Source organism: Hyaena hyaena, unplaced genomic scaffold (assembly GCF_003009895.1).
Source record: "Hyaena hyaena isolate Hyena2069 unplaced genomic scaffold, ASM300989v1 scaffold_1040, whole genome shotgun sequence".
NCBI lineage: Eukaryota > Metazoa > Chordata > Mammalia > Carnivora > Hyaenidae > Hyaena > Hyaena hyaena.
In genome coordinates this window covers 615,094-631,452 of record NW_024081670.1, presented here as the reverse complement: position 1 = coordinate 631,452, position 16,359 = coordinate 615,094, and the positions used below count along the sequence as shown (strand labels likewise).

The 16,359-nt window shown below is 34.9% G+C and overlaps 1 protein-coding gene across 1 annotated transcript in view; it reads left to right on the top strand.

Annotated features, from left to right (window-relative positions):
* Nucleotides 1-1,393: 1,393 nt before the first annotated feature.
* Nucleotides 1,394-16,359, top strand: part of EPHA6 (EPH receptor A6) — a gene marked incomplete at its 5' end in the record, with an annotated part of 201,122 nt that continues 186,156 nt past the window's right edge. The window contains one exon of the mRNA XM_039221986.1: nucleotides 1,394-1,579. Within this exon, the coding sequence (XP_039077917.1) occupies nucleotides 1,394-1,579 (186 nt within the window). The remainder of the gene's footprint in view (nucleotides 1,580-16,359) is intronic.

The following is a 16,359-nucleotide window of genomic DNA, read 5'->3' as shown; positions in this document are numbered from 1 at the left end:
TCACGTTAGAAGGCTCTCTCAGTCGATTCTGCGTCTTTTTTCTCCCAATCTCTCAGGTTTTGTAAGGTTTCCAATGGCTTCAGATCTTTTCTGTGTGATGTATGGGCACGAGTGCAAGTACGGAGCTCCTTACTTCTCCGCCATCTTGCCCTCTCCTCTCTCTATATCACTTTTGATCTTCCTAGTATCCTTATTAGGAAGGGACATTACAGAAGAACTTATATATAGGAAGATTTTATTATTATCTTTATAGATTAATAAATTGGTGATCAAGCATCATGCTCTTAAGCAAATGTAGGTTATTGGCCTCAGAAAAGTTAAGTCTGGAATTTCAAGTTTTATTGAATTTATTTCATTGCACTAAGAAAACTTCCAAACTTCTTTCCCACCATAACCCCATTAGTCACCCTTGTGTCTTTATGGCTTCTGATCTTTGAATCATTGTCTTCACTCTTCTCATTCCCTCTATGTATCTCTGTCTGGAATGTTACTGCTTTTCTTGAATATCCAAATTGTACCTATCAATCAACATCCAGCAGAAGTTTCACCTGCTCCAGGAAGTCTTCTAGTTGCCATTGTTCTTACTTAACTAATATACCATTTGCAGAGATTGGTTCCTATGTTCTTGAATGTTTTATTTATTCAGCTAAACTTTTCTACTAAACTGTAGGCTCCTAAGAACAGAGACAAAGTCTTATACTTCTTTGAAACTCACAGCACTCTAACACTGGATATATTTATATGTATACATATATGAATATGTGTGTGTATAGTAAATTAGTGATAAATATTTGCCTGTTATTCATTCCTGCCCAGTGAAGCCATTGCTGAGCCATAAATCATCTTATTATATTTGTATTCCAACCATGTGACTTGTAATTTAGCCTGTATAATCACCTATTATAGTTGAGTTTGATGGATTCATTTCAATACGTTCATATACCGGTTGACCCTAGCACTGATTTCTGGTAGTAGTGAAGCTCAGGCATATGGTCTTCAGGATCAAATCCACTACACATGCCTGATGGATTCCCTGAATAGAGCAGACATTTAGCCCATATATCAGTATTGAGATCAGGAAGAGGAAATGTTAGGCAGTGACTGCTTTTCGATAGAATTACATTAGCATCACCGATTCTGCTAGTCATAATTTCTCTGCAGATCAGGGAGATCTATCAATGGCAGTTCTGTGCCTTACCATATGAAATGATGGTATAAATGATGCTGATCAAGCATGTCATCATTATAAGTTTAATTTTTAAGAAAGAAATCTCCATATGGAAATGACACAGTTGACAGTCATTATGTTAAAAAATGATAACTTATGACAATTCAGTTCTTCACGAATGTAAGTATTCTCCTTAAACAAAATTACTTTTGTTCACATTTTAAGGAGAATTTGGAGAAGTCTGTAGTGGACGATTGAAGACACCAGGGAAAAGAGAGATCCCCGTTGCCATCAAAACTTTAAAAGGTGGCCACATGGATCGACAAAGAAGAGATTTTCTAAGAGAAGCTAGTATCATGGGTCAGTTTGATCACCCAAATATCATTCGGCTGGAAGGTGTTGTCACAAAAAGTAAGTATTAATTTTCTTTATTACCTCTTTTATATATCTCTATCTCAGTTCCTTAGAAACAAACAAATGAAAAACCTTACTAGCAATACCGCAGCCAATAAGAGGATAATTTAGTTTAGGGGGCACCTGGGTCACTCAGTCGGTTAAACATCTGACTTCAGCTCAGGTTATGATCTTGCGGTTCGTGAGTTCAGCCCTGCTGATGGCTAAAAGCCTGGAGCCTCCCTCTCTCTGACCCTCCCCTGCTCGTGCTCTCTCTCTCTCTTTCTCTCTCAAAAATAAATAAAATATATTATTTTTTTAAAAAAGAGGATAATTTAGTTCTAATATCATCTTCTGAACCCCTCAGAATCTTGATATGAGACTGTGACATTATTAGAGTTTGCATTGGTCACCAAACAGCTTTGAAATGGTATTTTTTCCTTGTAAATCATTTGCTAATTTAACATGAAGTAATGAATCAAAAGTAAAAGGCTATATATTTTTTTCTAATTTCTATAATCTGTTCACTTAGTCTAAAGCTGTTAAAATTTCAGTATTAATAGAAGAAACAATTAAAATACATTAGTTATTAAGGTAAAATACTTCTGCTTGGAAATAAATTTCATGTACAAATATGGATGCTTTGTCTGAAGTAAAATGTCTAAACAAAAAAATTTATATGTAACCCATCTACATAAATGCTATTAGAACTAAATTATTTTAATTTATATAAAATGGAAAAAACTATAACTTCAAGGAGGGAAATTTTCATTTTTACAGAAATAGTGAGCTCAAAGCCATTCCTTTGAAGTTTCTTAAAAATACAAAATTAATCTTATACTCTAAAAAATAGATTGCTATATAATCACTTTTATTTGAATAATGACAGGATATAAACCTTAACTCTATTTCTCCTTATTCACTAATGAACTATAACATATAAAACCCAATAGAGAATGGCATTAAAAAACTCAAAACATAATTTAAATCTTTGAGAAGTTTTTTTTTCATAAAATTGATATTTCTTTTAAACCACTTATATGAAATTGAAATTTCATGTCCTATTTGAAAACAGGCAAGTGTAAAAGCTTACTAAAAGCCTATAATTGAGTATGTGTATGAAACTCCTAAGTCCCTCTCCAATGCATTGACCAACATGCTGCACAAGGGGAACAGAAGATAGCAGATAGCCTTGAAGGGCTGGAAGACACAAAAGAGTGCTTTTGATGACAGGTGTTGCACTGGTGTGTTACATTAGTTGCCTTAAAGGAGACTTCCAGTGTGTATGTTCTTGTGTTGTTCTCTCTGTTGATTCTGGGCTTTTCTGGGTGTCCCTGTGGAAGCACCTTACACGCTTGCACTTTGGAGCTTGTTGCTTCCTGTTACCCAGCCTCCAACCCTTAGCAAAGCCAGTCTATATGGTGAGGCTTCAGGCAGTATTGCAAAGAGGAGGAAAACTGGAACATCCAGTTGACACATGTATCTGATTTGCCCACATACAGTTTGCACTTAATGCCAGGCTTGTGATAAACCATCACAGACATTGCAACCTCTCCCCACTACCACCACCACCAAAACCAGATGGCTATAGCCACAGTTGACATCTTGTAGAGCAAAGGAACCACCTACCTCAATCTAGTCATCCCATAAAATCATGAGAGAAGATCAATGTTGCATTAAGCCACCAAGTTAGGAAAACGTAGAATTCTACCCCTGCCACTTAAGAGTTATACAGCTTTAGGTAAATTATTTGCCATCTCTCTCCTTTATTTCCACCTCTGCAAAAATAAGACCAACATAACTCCTACTCCATAGGAATAACTGTAAAGATTAAATTTGTAAATGTATAAAGTGTTTAGCATAGTATGTGTCATAAAAAGCTACATTAAATGATAGCCATTATTGGTGCTGTGTGCCAGGCACTTTACACATACAGTTGACCATTTCATTTCCACAGCAACTACTATGAGTATCATTATCCACTGAAGCTCAGACAGGTTAATTAACCTGCGGAAAGACCTCTAACCCATAGTAAGTAGCATGGCTGGTATTCAGGCTGAGGTCTTTTTGATTCTAAAACCCATGGCATGTATATGAGTGTTGGGTTTTTTTTTTCTGTTTCTATATCACAGTGAATGAATCAGTTTTATACTTAAATTTACCTTTATCTTATCTGAATTAAATAACGTTAAATAAATGGCAATCTGAATAAAATAATATAATACCACTAAAATTTAGGTTAGTAAAATGAATCACCTCTAAAATGTAAAATTTGTAAAGATCCAGCTATGCCATAATAGCTAGCAAAGACTATAATCTAAATGAGAAAGACAGAAGGAGAGAGAAGAAATAACATATTAATTTTTCATTTATGTTTTCTGACCTCCTTGTCATTAATTTGGCATGAACTTTTTAAGTCATCCTTTTGTCATATCTCTCTGGGAGAAAAAATATAATTTTAAAGTTGGGTTCTTTGCAAAACTTTTAATATAATAATTTAAATATAATGTCGAGGTCTTATTATGTGTATTTTTGCTCGTAACATCTGGAAATGTGTCAAACAATAAATTCAGAGATTGAAAAGTATCAGATCTTTATTTTCTCCCCTTGGAAAATCATATTATATGACTTTGTCATGTATTACAATGTGTTTTTCACATATTGCCATATATTTTATATGCATATATATACATGGATAAAATCAATGAAAGGTAAAAATATTTATAAGCCCTATGAAGTAGTAAGATTTGTTTATTTTATATCAACTGAATTGGTTTAGTGAGATAGTCTGTGGCACTTGTCTGCCTATTTGAAATACTCCGTTTATTTCACATAAACATGCAAACACCAAACAGTAATTATTTCATATCCCTAATAATCCTGTCTAAAAATGGGACCAATGATCACTACAAAGCCAAATTTCTATTTTCCCTAAGTCAGAGTCCTTGTTCCATTTCAAGAAAAAAAAAAAAAGAAAAAGAAAGAAACTACTGGGCAGGAAAGGGAGGAAAAGATAATTGAGAAAGGGCAGATTCAATATGCTTTTGAATGACAATCATCCTTATAGTTTTAACTTGTACAAGTGAGCCCATATAAGGGTGCTGGGCTGCTGCTGAGTTGGAGAAAGGGGTAATTCCTGAAAGATAAGTGGGCATATTTATACTGTTATCTTCTTGACTCAAGTGCTATGAGACTTTTAGGAGAAAGGCAATAAATAAATGAATGCCTCATTCCCATAAATACATGGTAATTGTTCCAAGATTGCCCTTAAGTAGCTAAAAGATAGCTAGCAATTAATGCTCCCTAAGGACTACCATATTGCATAAAAGATAATACTGACAAAGATAAAGACGAAGCATAGGTTTATGCAGTCGTGTTAGTAGAGTATCCTGGGGTTCTGAGAAATAAACTCAGACTCTCAGTTGAAAGTGATGCAAAATTATAGATCAAAATCTTCATCAGATCCTTTTATAAATTCTTAATAGGCATATTTTTTATCTTATGTATACATTTTATCTCCAAGAGATACATATTACAAAGTTCTTGGGAACACTTTGCTCTTTCATATTCAAAGCATATAACTACTTTTATTTTAAACTTGGAAGTTAAATGATTAAAAGCTGCATTATATAAAAAGTGTGTGTGATAAAAGCTGAACCTATTTATTTGATACACATCACAATTTCATTAACCTGTTAAGATAAAACTGATATAAACAGAGATTAATCGAGCTAAACCATATGCTTAGCACATACTTTTTGTCCAAGAAGCAAATAGAAGCGATTAGTTAGAGAACAGACTTGTCGCCATTAGTAGCATGCATAGTAGCAATTTGTAACTGGTAAGGTATACACCAGTGTCATTAGTTACTTAACCAAAAGAGAAAGTGGTACACTCCTATAAAAAGATAAGAATAGTGGTTAAATGATGAAGAAATACAGTGCAGTAACCACACTCCAGAAGCCTGGGCCTAGCAGTTTGAATCATGATGATGGAAGGAACAAGAGAGAACTAATAAAGTGCCTATCTCCTGGCTTAGAGGCTGATAATTAAATTTAGATATACCAACTATATCTCAGATAAATCATACATCTAGTAAGGAGTAATAGAAACCAATCAGGATAGCAAATGAATTCCCGAACATAACTTCATTTCATTGTAGGACTTTGTAAAGACATTCTGTGGGCACAGTATAGGAGCTGTAACAAGAAAGTGCTAGAATGCCCAAACCCTCTTTAAATATGGCGGAGTACTATGGGTTCCTCTCAAACAGTTTCAGTGGGTCTACACAGGTTCTAAGAGAGTAGATTCAAGTCAGTCAAGTACATTGTACAATAGCTGCACAAGAACTGCCCATCTGGTTCCAGAATTGCATTCTACTTGTCAAGTAGTACATTGCCCAAGATTTCTGACTTTTACTGTTGCCACCAATATGATCTCTGCCTCTTCACCTGGTGTGTTTCCAGCTGCCAGTTATAGGATCTTAGCCAATCCTCCACATCTTTAGTCCTTAGGGTTTTTTTTTTTTTTTAATCTGCACTAAAGATTGAAAAGGGGAGATTGGATTAGAAAACAGTAAAGGTCACATTAGGCCTAATATTTTGTGTTCCATTTCTTCACCAAAGGAAGAGGGTCACAGATGTTGGTGAGGAAAATTTGTGCCAGTGATAACTTATCACCCTACTTCCACTTTTTTAAAATAACTTCAGGTTTGTATTAGTAATCCAAAGAAGATAGATTCCAGGAGAAATAAAAAGTCCCTTTAATAAAGCTCTATCTTAACAATCTATGAAGAGAAAGTATAGGTAAAATTTTCCTGTGAAACAAAATCAGGGTTTGGATATTTAGAATATACATTGCAGGGGTAAATATTCTGCAAAACTGAGTCAAATAAAATAAATTAGATGGTTGTTCCCCCCCGCCTTCCCACTTTCTTCTGGAGTTCAGCCACTCTGCTGGCTAAGACAGGCCGAGAGGCTTGTTTTGCTTTGTTTTCCAAGAAACACCTGAGCACCACCAGGTGTTAGACATTATTGCCAATTAAAACCTAGAGCTACAGAAAAGAAGCCCTCCGTGCTCCTGAGAAGCACACTTTTTGGTGTCCGTCCACTGGGAGCAGCAGACAAGCAGGCCAGTATTTCCCAGTGTGATGTGTGGCATGTGTTGTTCTGGATACAGTTATTATTAATTTATCCATTCATTTATTCCATGAATATTTACTTACTGGGTTTCTACTCTAGTAGTCAATGGTAATATGGTATTGAAAAAGAGCTTCTGTCTCCCTACTGGAGGAAACCAAAAGAAATTAAATGCATGAATATAATTTTAGGTAAACAGAAAAAAAAAAAAAAAAACCTGAGTGAAATGAAAGATCAAGTCATGCCAAGATTTGGTAGGAGACTATTCCAGGCAGAGAAAACAGAAAACCTTGTGGTTAAAAAAGAAGTTGTCATCTTGCAGGCATCCAGAACATCAGGAGCAAAAAAATAACTGTACAGATTACATAGTCAAAGAAAAAGCTATAGGCAGGCAAAACAGTGAAGAGACAAGTGTAGTAATCCAAGTGAAAACTAATGGGAAACTAGATTAGATAAGATAAGAAGGGAATAGAATCAAGAGCTATTTCCAAGGTTAAATTAGGAGACTTTAGTGACTGATGTCAAATGTCTTACAAGTTTCCTCAGAGAGGAAATTCTGGAGAAATGCAGAGTTGGAGAGAAAATATGAATTCTAACTTGAGTAAGTTGTGTTTGAGGTGCCTGGGATGCTTAACTCCTTGAGGCCTCTGGAACCTGGCTGGATGTCTAGACTGCAGGTACAAATTAAAGAGTACTCACCAGATGGGTGCCAATTGGTAGTGAAGCTACTGGTAGGGTGAGCTTACCCAGAAGGTTGAGGAGAACTATCCTTAATAGGCAAACTGAAGATGAAAAGCTTCCAAAAGAGACAGAAGAAACAACCTAGAACAGGTTCCGAAGAATGGGGGAGAGGTCAATAGAGTAAAAGGAACTGGGAAGCCATGTAAGACAGGGATTGAGAATCTCATCTGTTGGGTGAGGCAATCAGGAGGGCACTGCCCCTTACAGCTTATATGAAAATGGTCAGATTGCAGTGGACTCTGAGGTACGTGCACACTGCAGTCAGACTGATAGGTTAAAATGCAAATTCAATTGTGTTGATTTCTTACTTATATTCCAGATTCTTACCATTCTATGTTATTTATTTGTTCAAGTAATATTTACTATGTACCTAACTACCTGTGTGCCACGCACTTTAATAAGCATTAAGCATTTGGCAGTGAAAAAGAAAGCCAGAATACCTGTCCTCCTGGGTCAGGTCCATACATCTACTTCCTCTGGTTTCATTCTTCACCAGTCTCTTGAATTGTAGATGACATTCATGCTGAATGACAAAAGCATGTTAAAAGTTACTCTTATTTCTCCCATGTATCTCTTCCTCTTCCAAATCCCTGAGGAGCTGGATGCAGATGTACCAAGCTGAACCTAATGAGTTCGTAGATAACTATGATATGAAAAAAGGATGTTGGTACCTAGAAGGCCCAGATGCCTCTGGATTTACCAGCCTCCTTTTTTTTTTTTTTTTTTTCAGTCATGTAAGGGGCAAGGTCATTTGCTGAAGTGATAGTTAAAGGACTTGGGGGTATTAGTGAATGTTTAAAGTAGCCCCTGAGAAGAGTGTGAAAGAAAACTGATCAGGAAAACTTAGAAAGATTTTGGTTATCACTGAGGACACAAGAGAACTTGGAGATTGTGACAGAGCTGCTACCCCAAAGAGTGTGCTTAACAAATGGGGGAAGGTAAAAGGAAAGATGAGAGACAGTAAAGAGAAGAAATCCTGATTTTTTAAATCTTTTTTTTCTCTTCTCCTAATATTTACTATTTACTGTTACCGAAAATAGTGATTAATTATTCTTGTACAATTTCTGGAGCCCCAGTGGATTCTTGGGATATTTGCTGCAAAGTATTTGCTACTTGAAGTTATAATGTATACATATTGATAAATAGAAAATAAAGCAAGTGTGACTCTAACAAATAGTAAAAAGTTGACCTACTCTGGTAGTCCTGCGTACCTTGCTCTGTTCAAGCAGCACTGGGGCTAAGTGGATCAGTAGCTTATGCTCTGCCAGAGTGTGCTTCCCTAGTTACCAGAGAGAATGTACTTCTTCAGTATTAAGGAGGAATTTTTCTTGTTTCTTCCATGTTTAAGTATCTGTGTTTTCTCAAGGTCATTCAGTCTAACCACCTTCCTAGATCTGCCTCTAACTTAATGTCTCCTTCCTGTGGTTCTCCCCTCTCCCTAACCAGCCTGCTAATTATTGGGTAGACTGTGTTAAGATGTAACAGGTTAAAAATTCTAGTAACAAGTTGTTCAATGTAAAGATAGCACTGTAAGCTATAGAACTAGGGGAGAAAAAGGAATATAACTATAATTTTATGTATACCTAATGCTGCCCTTTAATATCTCAAAATCAAATTGAATAGAATTATCTAGAGGGTGAAATCTTACTCATTTTCAAAAGTGAAAGTTCCTTCCAAACCATTCATGATAAAGTTTTTTTTTTTTTTTTTTTTCTGGTGAAAAGTTTGCTGGTGCCGAGTTTGAGAAGAGCTATAGATAACTCTATATAATAGACATAAGTTTGCATCATGCTGTCAGGTATATGAGAACCATTCTGCCAGAATGGAAGTTCGGGCAATCAGTCATTACTCAGGAACTTTCACCAGATTTCTGACGGTCTTATGTAGGACTGGATGAAGACCAGTAGAAGTCTTAATCACTAAAAATAATCATGGGCTCCTTGCATATGTGACTTCTAATAAAAAACTAACCAGGGGCACCTGGGTGGCTTGGCCCATTACACGTCCAACCTTCCAGTTCGGCTCAAGTTGTAATATCACAGTTCATGGGTCCGAGCCCCATGTTGGGCTCAGCACTGACAGTGTGGAGCCTACTTGGGATTCTCTCTCCCTGTCTCTCAGTTTCTCCCTGCCTCTCAAAAATAAAAATAAAAAAAAAACTTTTTAAAAAAGTACCCATAAAGTTAATGAATAGAAATTTAGCAAGCTCCTTGTTTAATCTCATGATGAATATTTTAATGCTTATTTTGTTGCTGTTAGAATATGTTACTCTGACTTTTCTCCAAGTTTCACTTTGACATAATTTCAAACTTAAAGAAAAAGTTGTGAAAATAATATAGTTCCCATATAAACTTCACTTGTTTCCCCTGATGTTAATATTTCACATTAACCATAGGATTGTTATCAAAGCCAAGAAATAAATATTAGTACAGAACTATTTACCAAGCTACAGAATTTTGTTCAAATTCTGTCAGTCTTTTCACTAGTGTCTCATCTGTCCCAGGGTCCTGTCTGAGTTCCCACACTGCACTTGTTTATCACATCCCCTTAGTATCTTCTAATCTGTGACAATTATGCAGTCTTTCCTTGTCTCTCATGAACTTGACACTTTTCAAGAGCACCAGTCAGTTATTTTGTAGAATGTCCCTCAGCTGGGTGTCTCTGTTGCTTTTCCATAATTTGATTTATGGTTATGAATTTTTGGCTGGAGCATCACAGCAGTTATATACCTTTGTGAGTGCATTGTATTCCAGGGAACATGATGTCCATATGCCTCATTCCTGGGATGTTAACATCAATCACTTAGTTAAGGTGATATTTTCTAGATTACCTACTGTAAAACTACTTTTCCCCTTTCATAATTAATGTATATTTGGGGAGAGATAATTTAAATTAGGCAAATATTCTGTTTTGCCTCAAGCTTTTCCCTACTAATTTTATCATCCATAGTAGATCTTGCCTGCAACACTTATTACTGTTATATTCTAATGGTGATTAGAGCTAGCTGTTTCTCTAGCTCTTCTGTGTTTATTAATCAGAATACTTCTTTAAGGCACAGTAATATTTCAGAAAGTTCTCTAAATGGAATTATACAATATGAAGCCTTTTGAGTCTGGCTTCTTTCTCTTAGTGGAATGCACTTGAGATTCATTCACATTTGTTGTTGTTATTGTTGAGTAGTATTTTTTTGTATGGATGTACCAGAGTTTGGTGATGCATTCAGTAGTTGAAGGACATCTGGTTTGCTTTCAGTTTAGATGATTATTAGTAAAACTGCTGTAATCATTAATCAGAGATTCTTGTGGGAACACATATTTACATTTATCTTGGGTAAATGCTTGGGTTTGGAATGACTAGATTAGAAGATAAATATGTGTTTAATTTTGTGAGAAACTGCCAAAATTTTTTCCATACCAGATGTACCATTTTACATTGCCACTGGTAATTGTGGGTTTCAGTGGTTCAATACTTAGTTTTGCAACTTTTTAAAAATATTTAGTCATTCTCGTGAATCTGTATCAGTATCTTATGTCATTTTAATTAGCATTCCCTAATGACTATTAATTTTGATCATCCCTTCATATGTTTATTTGCTATCCCATATATATCTTCTTGTGAAGTGTGTCTTCAGATTTTTACCTATTTTCTTGCACTGGGTTAGCTTTTTCTTAATGTTGAGTTTTTAAAGTTTGAAAAATATTTTTGTGATAACAATTCTTTATCAGAAATGTGATTTGTAGATGCTTTCCTAGTTTGTGGCTTGTTTTTTGTTTGATTGTTTTCATTTTTGTTTTTTGTTTATTTTTGTGTTCTATGAAATGTGTGTAAGTTTTATAAGATTTGGTAATATCTAATTGAAATTTTTTTTCTGTTTGGATTATATTTCTTGGTGTGATATCTAAAAACTTTACCTAACCCACAGTCACAAAGATATTATCTTCTTCTGTCTTCTACAAGTTTTATAGCTTTGCACTTTACATGGAAGTCTGTGATCCATTTTGAGTTTAGTTTTGTATGAAATGTGAGGTATGGGCCAAGGATTTTTTTTTTTTTTTTTGCATATTTATCACTTGATCACCATTTATCAAATTAGTTGTTTTTAAAATAAAACTGTTTTACTCATTTTTAAGTTTCCTTCTTAGCCTAAAATCCTTCAAAGGCTTTCCTTTACCTCCTTTGTCTACCAGACAAAACCTCATGCTGCCAAAGCTAGAAAAATCAAGATTCTGTATCATTGGCGCCCACTCATAACATATCTTTATCTTTATCTTCTGCCTTTTCTACCTTTTAGTTTATAATCTATTAACAGTGAATCCTTGGTAATTCTCCCCGCCCCCAACACAGTATGCTGTTTCTTATTTCACATATTCATGGAAAATTCTCTCTCTCCTCTGCCCCGATCACCCTTTTCTCAGCCAAGAAACTACTTATAAGGGGATAACACAGCTTATATTAAATATCCTTTCTAGATCTCTGCAGCAGGTTAGCCATCTATCTGCATTGCACTTAACATGTTGTACTATAATCACAATTTGTATGTGTGGCCCAGAAGTCTGTTGGATTCTTAGCCCTTACACCATAGGATTGGGGCCCTAGCACCCTTTTCTGATGCCCCTGCCTTTTTTTTTTCTGAAACAGCCCAACCAGTCTGTTAGTTGTTACCCATTGAGGCTCCCTCTTAACGTACACACCACCTGCCAACACCTATTATAGGGTTTCCCCAGCCCAGTAACTGCTCATCAGTAGAATAAAATTATCCTGACATTAATGCATTTATCTGGGTCTTCAAAACCCCATAATTTTGCTGGGTCCTGTGCTGAGTGGAGCAAGGAAATAGTCTTTCTCTATCTACTTGATTCCTCAGTCTTTTGCTTAGATACCAAAACTGCACTCATGTATTCTAAGCAGATAGAATCTCTCTGAAACAATTTCATTTGATTTTTGATGACCCTTAGTTTCCTGATAATAAAGGGTTAAACTGTATAGTGACTAACTCATTTTCTCCACTTAATCTTAATTTTCTATCCCAGCTCTACTTCACTCTCCCCTCAATCTTCCTTCTCCCAAATTTCTAATATATATCCCCTGCTATATATTTTAAACTTATTTGCTTTTGAATAAAACAGGAAATGCTTTGTATTGGAATGGGCATTGGCGGGGGGGGGGTGGTGGTGAGGAGGAGGGCAAGGTCTGTTGAAGACAGTCTTTATTTTCTTCATTGTGGCACCTGGCATGGTGCCAAGCCTGGAGTAAGTGCTAAAGGCACATGGATGAAAGAAAATGGTACAAAAAGGGGGAAGGGAAGGAAAAGAGAGGGGAGAATAAAAAGAAGAGAAAAAAAAAGAAATGAAGAAGGAACTTAATTTTTCAGATTACAAGGCCAGTTCTAAATCTGAACACTGTCTAATGTCAATCACATTTATATGAAGTTGGCAGCTTTTGTCATAATTGTGCTTCTCTGTACTTTTGTAGTTTCTCATTCCTCTGACCAGCAATCATATTTTAGCTGTTTTTGTACTCTGAAATTTTAGCTACCTACTGCATTACAGTATAATTATTTAGGTATATGTCTCTTTCTACTGTAGACCATAATCAACTTGGAAGTAGGAACACAACTAATTCATCTTTACATACTTCTGTCTTATGTAGTCTGAGTCTTATCACTTAGCACTCAATCCCAACTTTGGAATGGATGAAGAAATACAATACCATGTTTCCTATGTCTAAGAAATAAAAATAGGCACAACTTAGTTCGCTCATGATTGAGATATAGCAACACAATCATGTGAATTTATTGACATTTTTATTAGGTTACATCAATCACTGCAAGTGAATTTATTCATTTTCCACTCATCACAAATGTCAACCAGAGACATCAGTGATTTTTTTTCCTCCTTTTCATTCAGATGCAATGACTATTTCAGGTTTCTTAGCCCTTAAAATAATGCATTGACCTTTCCCCTAAACGTTAATGGCGTGGTTTTCTTGAAATTAGTTCAGTTTTCATTTTGGCATAGCCATATATTATATGAGACATGCTATTGTATTTGGTACAGCTATCCATAAATACAAAAAGCTATAGCACCTCTGCGACTTGATCACTATTTCATGTACCTAATCACTGAAGTATTCCATTACGCTGAAATGAAAGCATACAGAAATGCCTTCCATTAGCTACAGTTTCTGTGATTTAATGATTTCTTTAATATAGATTACATATCATTGCAAGAAATCCCAGGATATTCCCTGGGGAAAACAGGTCTGGATAGGAAGCAAAAGGCTGCTGGAGAAAATCAAGCAAAGAAAGGGGCCACTTAAAGAAAGGAAGAATTGTCAGTCTAGCGGGATTTCTTAGTTTGTTCCAAAAAAAAATGGAGAAACTAGTTATTTCCCTAAAAGGGGGTTTATAACTCATATCATTATTTGTTACATTTTAGCTAAATAACTTTAGAAAAACAAAAATAAAAGGTTCTCTTATGTCACTACCAATGTTCCAAGTTTTCTGCCTAAATCAAACAATAGTCCTGGGTCATGGCATTGGTTGGTAACAGATTCAGAAAATATTTCACACTAAGTACCTCCAACTAAAACATTTGGAAGACTATGTTTATCACATGAGAAAAGTTTTCATTATACAACATGTAAAGCTATTGTTTTATAGCTAAAATTGCTATTGTTTTATAATATGGAATAAATGAAACCATTCCAATAGCTAAAATATTGCTACTGTTCATTTGGTATCTTCCCCTAGTTTTAGCTACAGGGAAATTCTCAGTTGCTAAAGAGGTCCACCTTTAAGTTTAAGTATAAATGTCTACCCTTCTTACTAATCAAGAAGTTGATAATCTTCCAGGAAAGCAGGCAGGATAAAGATTGGTAGGGAAACTAGTTTAAGTGGAGCAAAGCCCTCTCTAAATCAAATCTGAATTCCTTCAAAAGCTTATTAAGAACACAGTTGTAAATTTAATGGTTAAGGGTTATATTTTTGCTTGTGTTAAAGACATCTCTTATACAACAGGAAAAAAAAAACCCTTCTTTTAAAAAGTTTTATTCAAAGACATTATGACAAAGCCCATATTATAATTTAGAATCCTGATGTCAATCATGGAAAAACATAGGAAACATGTCAAACATTAACTTCAATACATAATATTAAAGGTAGGTATGGCAGTAAATAGTAGTTTTGTAGTTCCTACATTTTTTCAGAAAGTACCTTCTTATTGATGCAGAAAACAATGATTATCTAGTTATAAATACCATATGCTAGTACCATAATAGTGTAGATCTTCCCTAAAAATGTGGTTTAGGGCAAACTTTTGGAAACCAGGGGATATTCTTTGCTTTATACCATTTCAGCTTTCAAAAATTTTCGTAGGAAACCTCTACTTTCCCATAGTAAGGTCAATCTGTATTCTGATTTTTAAAAGCTATAACTTCTTGCTTACTATTTTTTTTAATGTTTCATGCCCTTTTATTTGTCCGAATGGAACTTTGTCCTACAAAAAGTTGTCCTCAATGATCAGGACAGTAATAGATAGGGGAGCACATTAGGAAGTCTGTTAATGTCTACTTTGTGACTCTCTCATACCTTAAATTAAGAATATTTTTCTGAAACTAATGCAATTGCCATGTAACTACACTTTTTGCTTTCATTGTTGTCCTTACCATAACTCGCTTTTCATACTCAGAGTGATCTTTTTTAAAAAAATGTGCAAACTTCACTTAGGAAAAATTGCCAAGTCTTTACTCTAGTATCCAATGCCTTTCATGATCCGGACCTTCTTTTCTTCTTAGATAGTGTCTTCTACTTCTGTCCCCTCCTACAGCCCTGTGCCCCAGACCACCTATGTGCCTTGAACACACCGTGGCACTGCTTAGGGCTGAGAGACTCCTCAGGGCTCCCCATGTTCTTGTTCACTGCCACAATTTTTTACCAAATATCCTTACCAGACTGGCATCTGAAAATCTGAAGACCCTACTTCCTCACACCAGACACTCCTTATCCTATATCTTGCTTTGTTTTCTTTTCTTATACATATAATTTTATAAATGGTGTAATTTTCATTCTGATGTGCTCAAAATACTCTGCACCAAGGAATGTTCTGGCATATACAGAATTAAACACTCAGTGGAGAGTTGCTTTATAAATGAATGAACCATTTTAACAATGTCATTAAAACAATACCATACTAGCATTTATGGAATTCCCAGTTTTACTCATGCCATTATTTTGGCACATTACCAAATATAGATTGTGTAGACCAAATAGATTATTCAGTCTAAAACCTAAAGTGTAGACTAAAGCATATTTTATAAAATATTTCTATAATATATCAAATTGGATATAATAGGATTCTTACCTTTTTATAATTATTTATAAATCAAGTTTATCATTTATATCAGGACTCTGGAATTGGGATTATGTAGTTAATAATGGAATTATCAAACACTGCATATGTTGAGAATGGTATAGAGAAGTCTTTCCAGTTTAGAAGGGTTGGCCTGTTCGCAAATTAGTTAATAAAAATGACTCAAAGAAAAGCTTGAAGCAGGACATTTTTAAAATGTAAATTAATTTTAGAATCATATTTACTGGAAAGCAACATGTATTTTTTTAATTAAATGGATTCCCAAAATAACAAACATTATTAACTTAATAGTTTTTGGTCCAATAAAATTATTTTCTAAACCAAGCTTATTATATGAAAAATATAATAGTGTTTATTTTTGGATTACAACTGTAGAAGTTTTGTTTTCATTTTTTATTTTCCATAACGTCTGTACTTCCTAGGAAAACAAATATTGTGTTGTTATTTTGTTTCTGAGCTATTATGAAAAATACCTTTATATTAAATTGAACAACCTGATGAAATTGCCACTTTTATAGATAAAAAATTATTGAATGTAGGAAATTTCTTA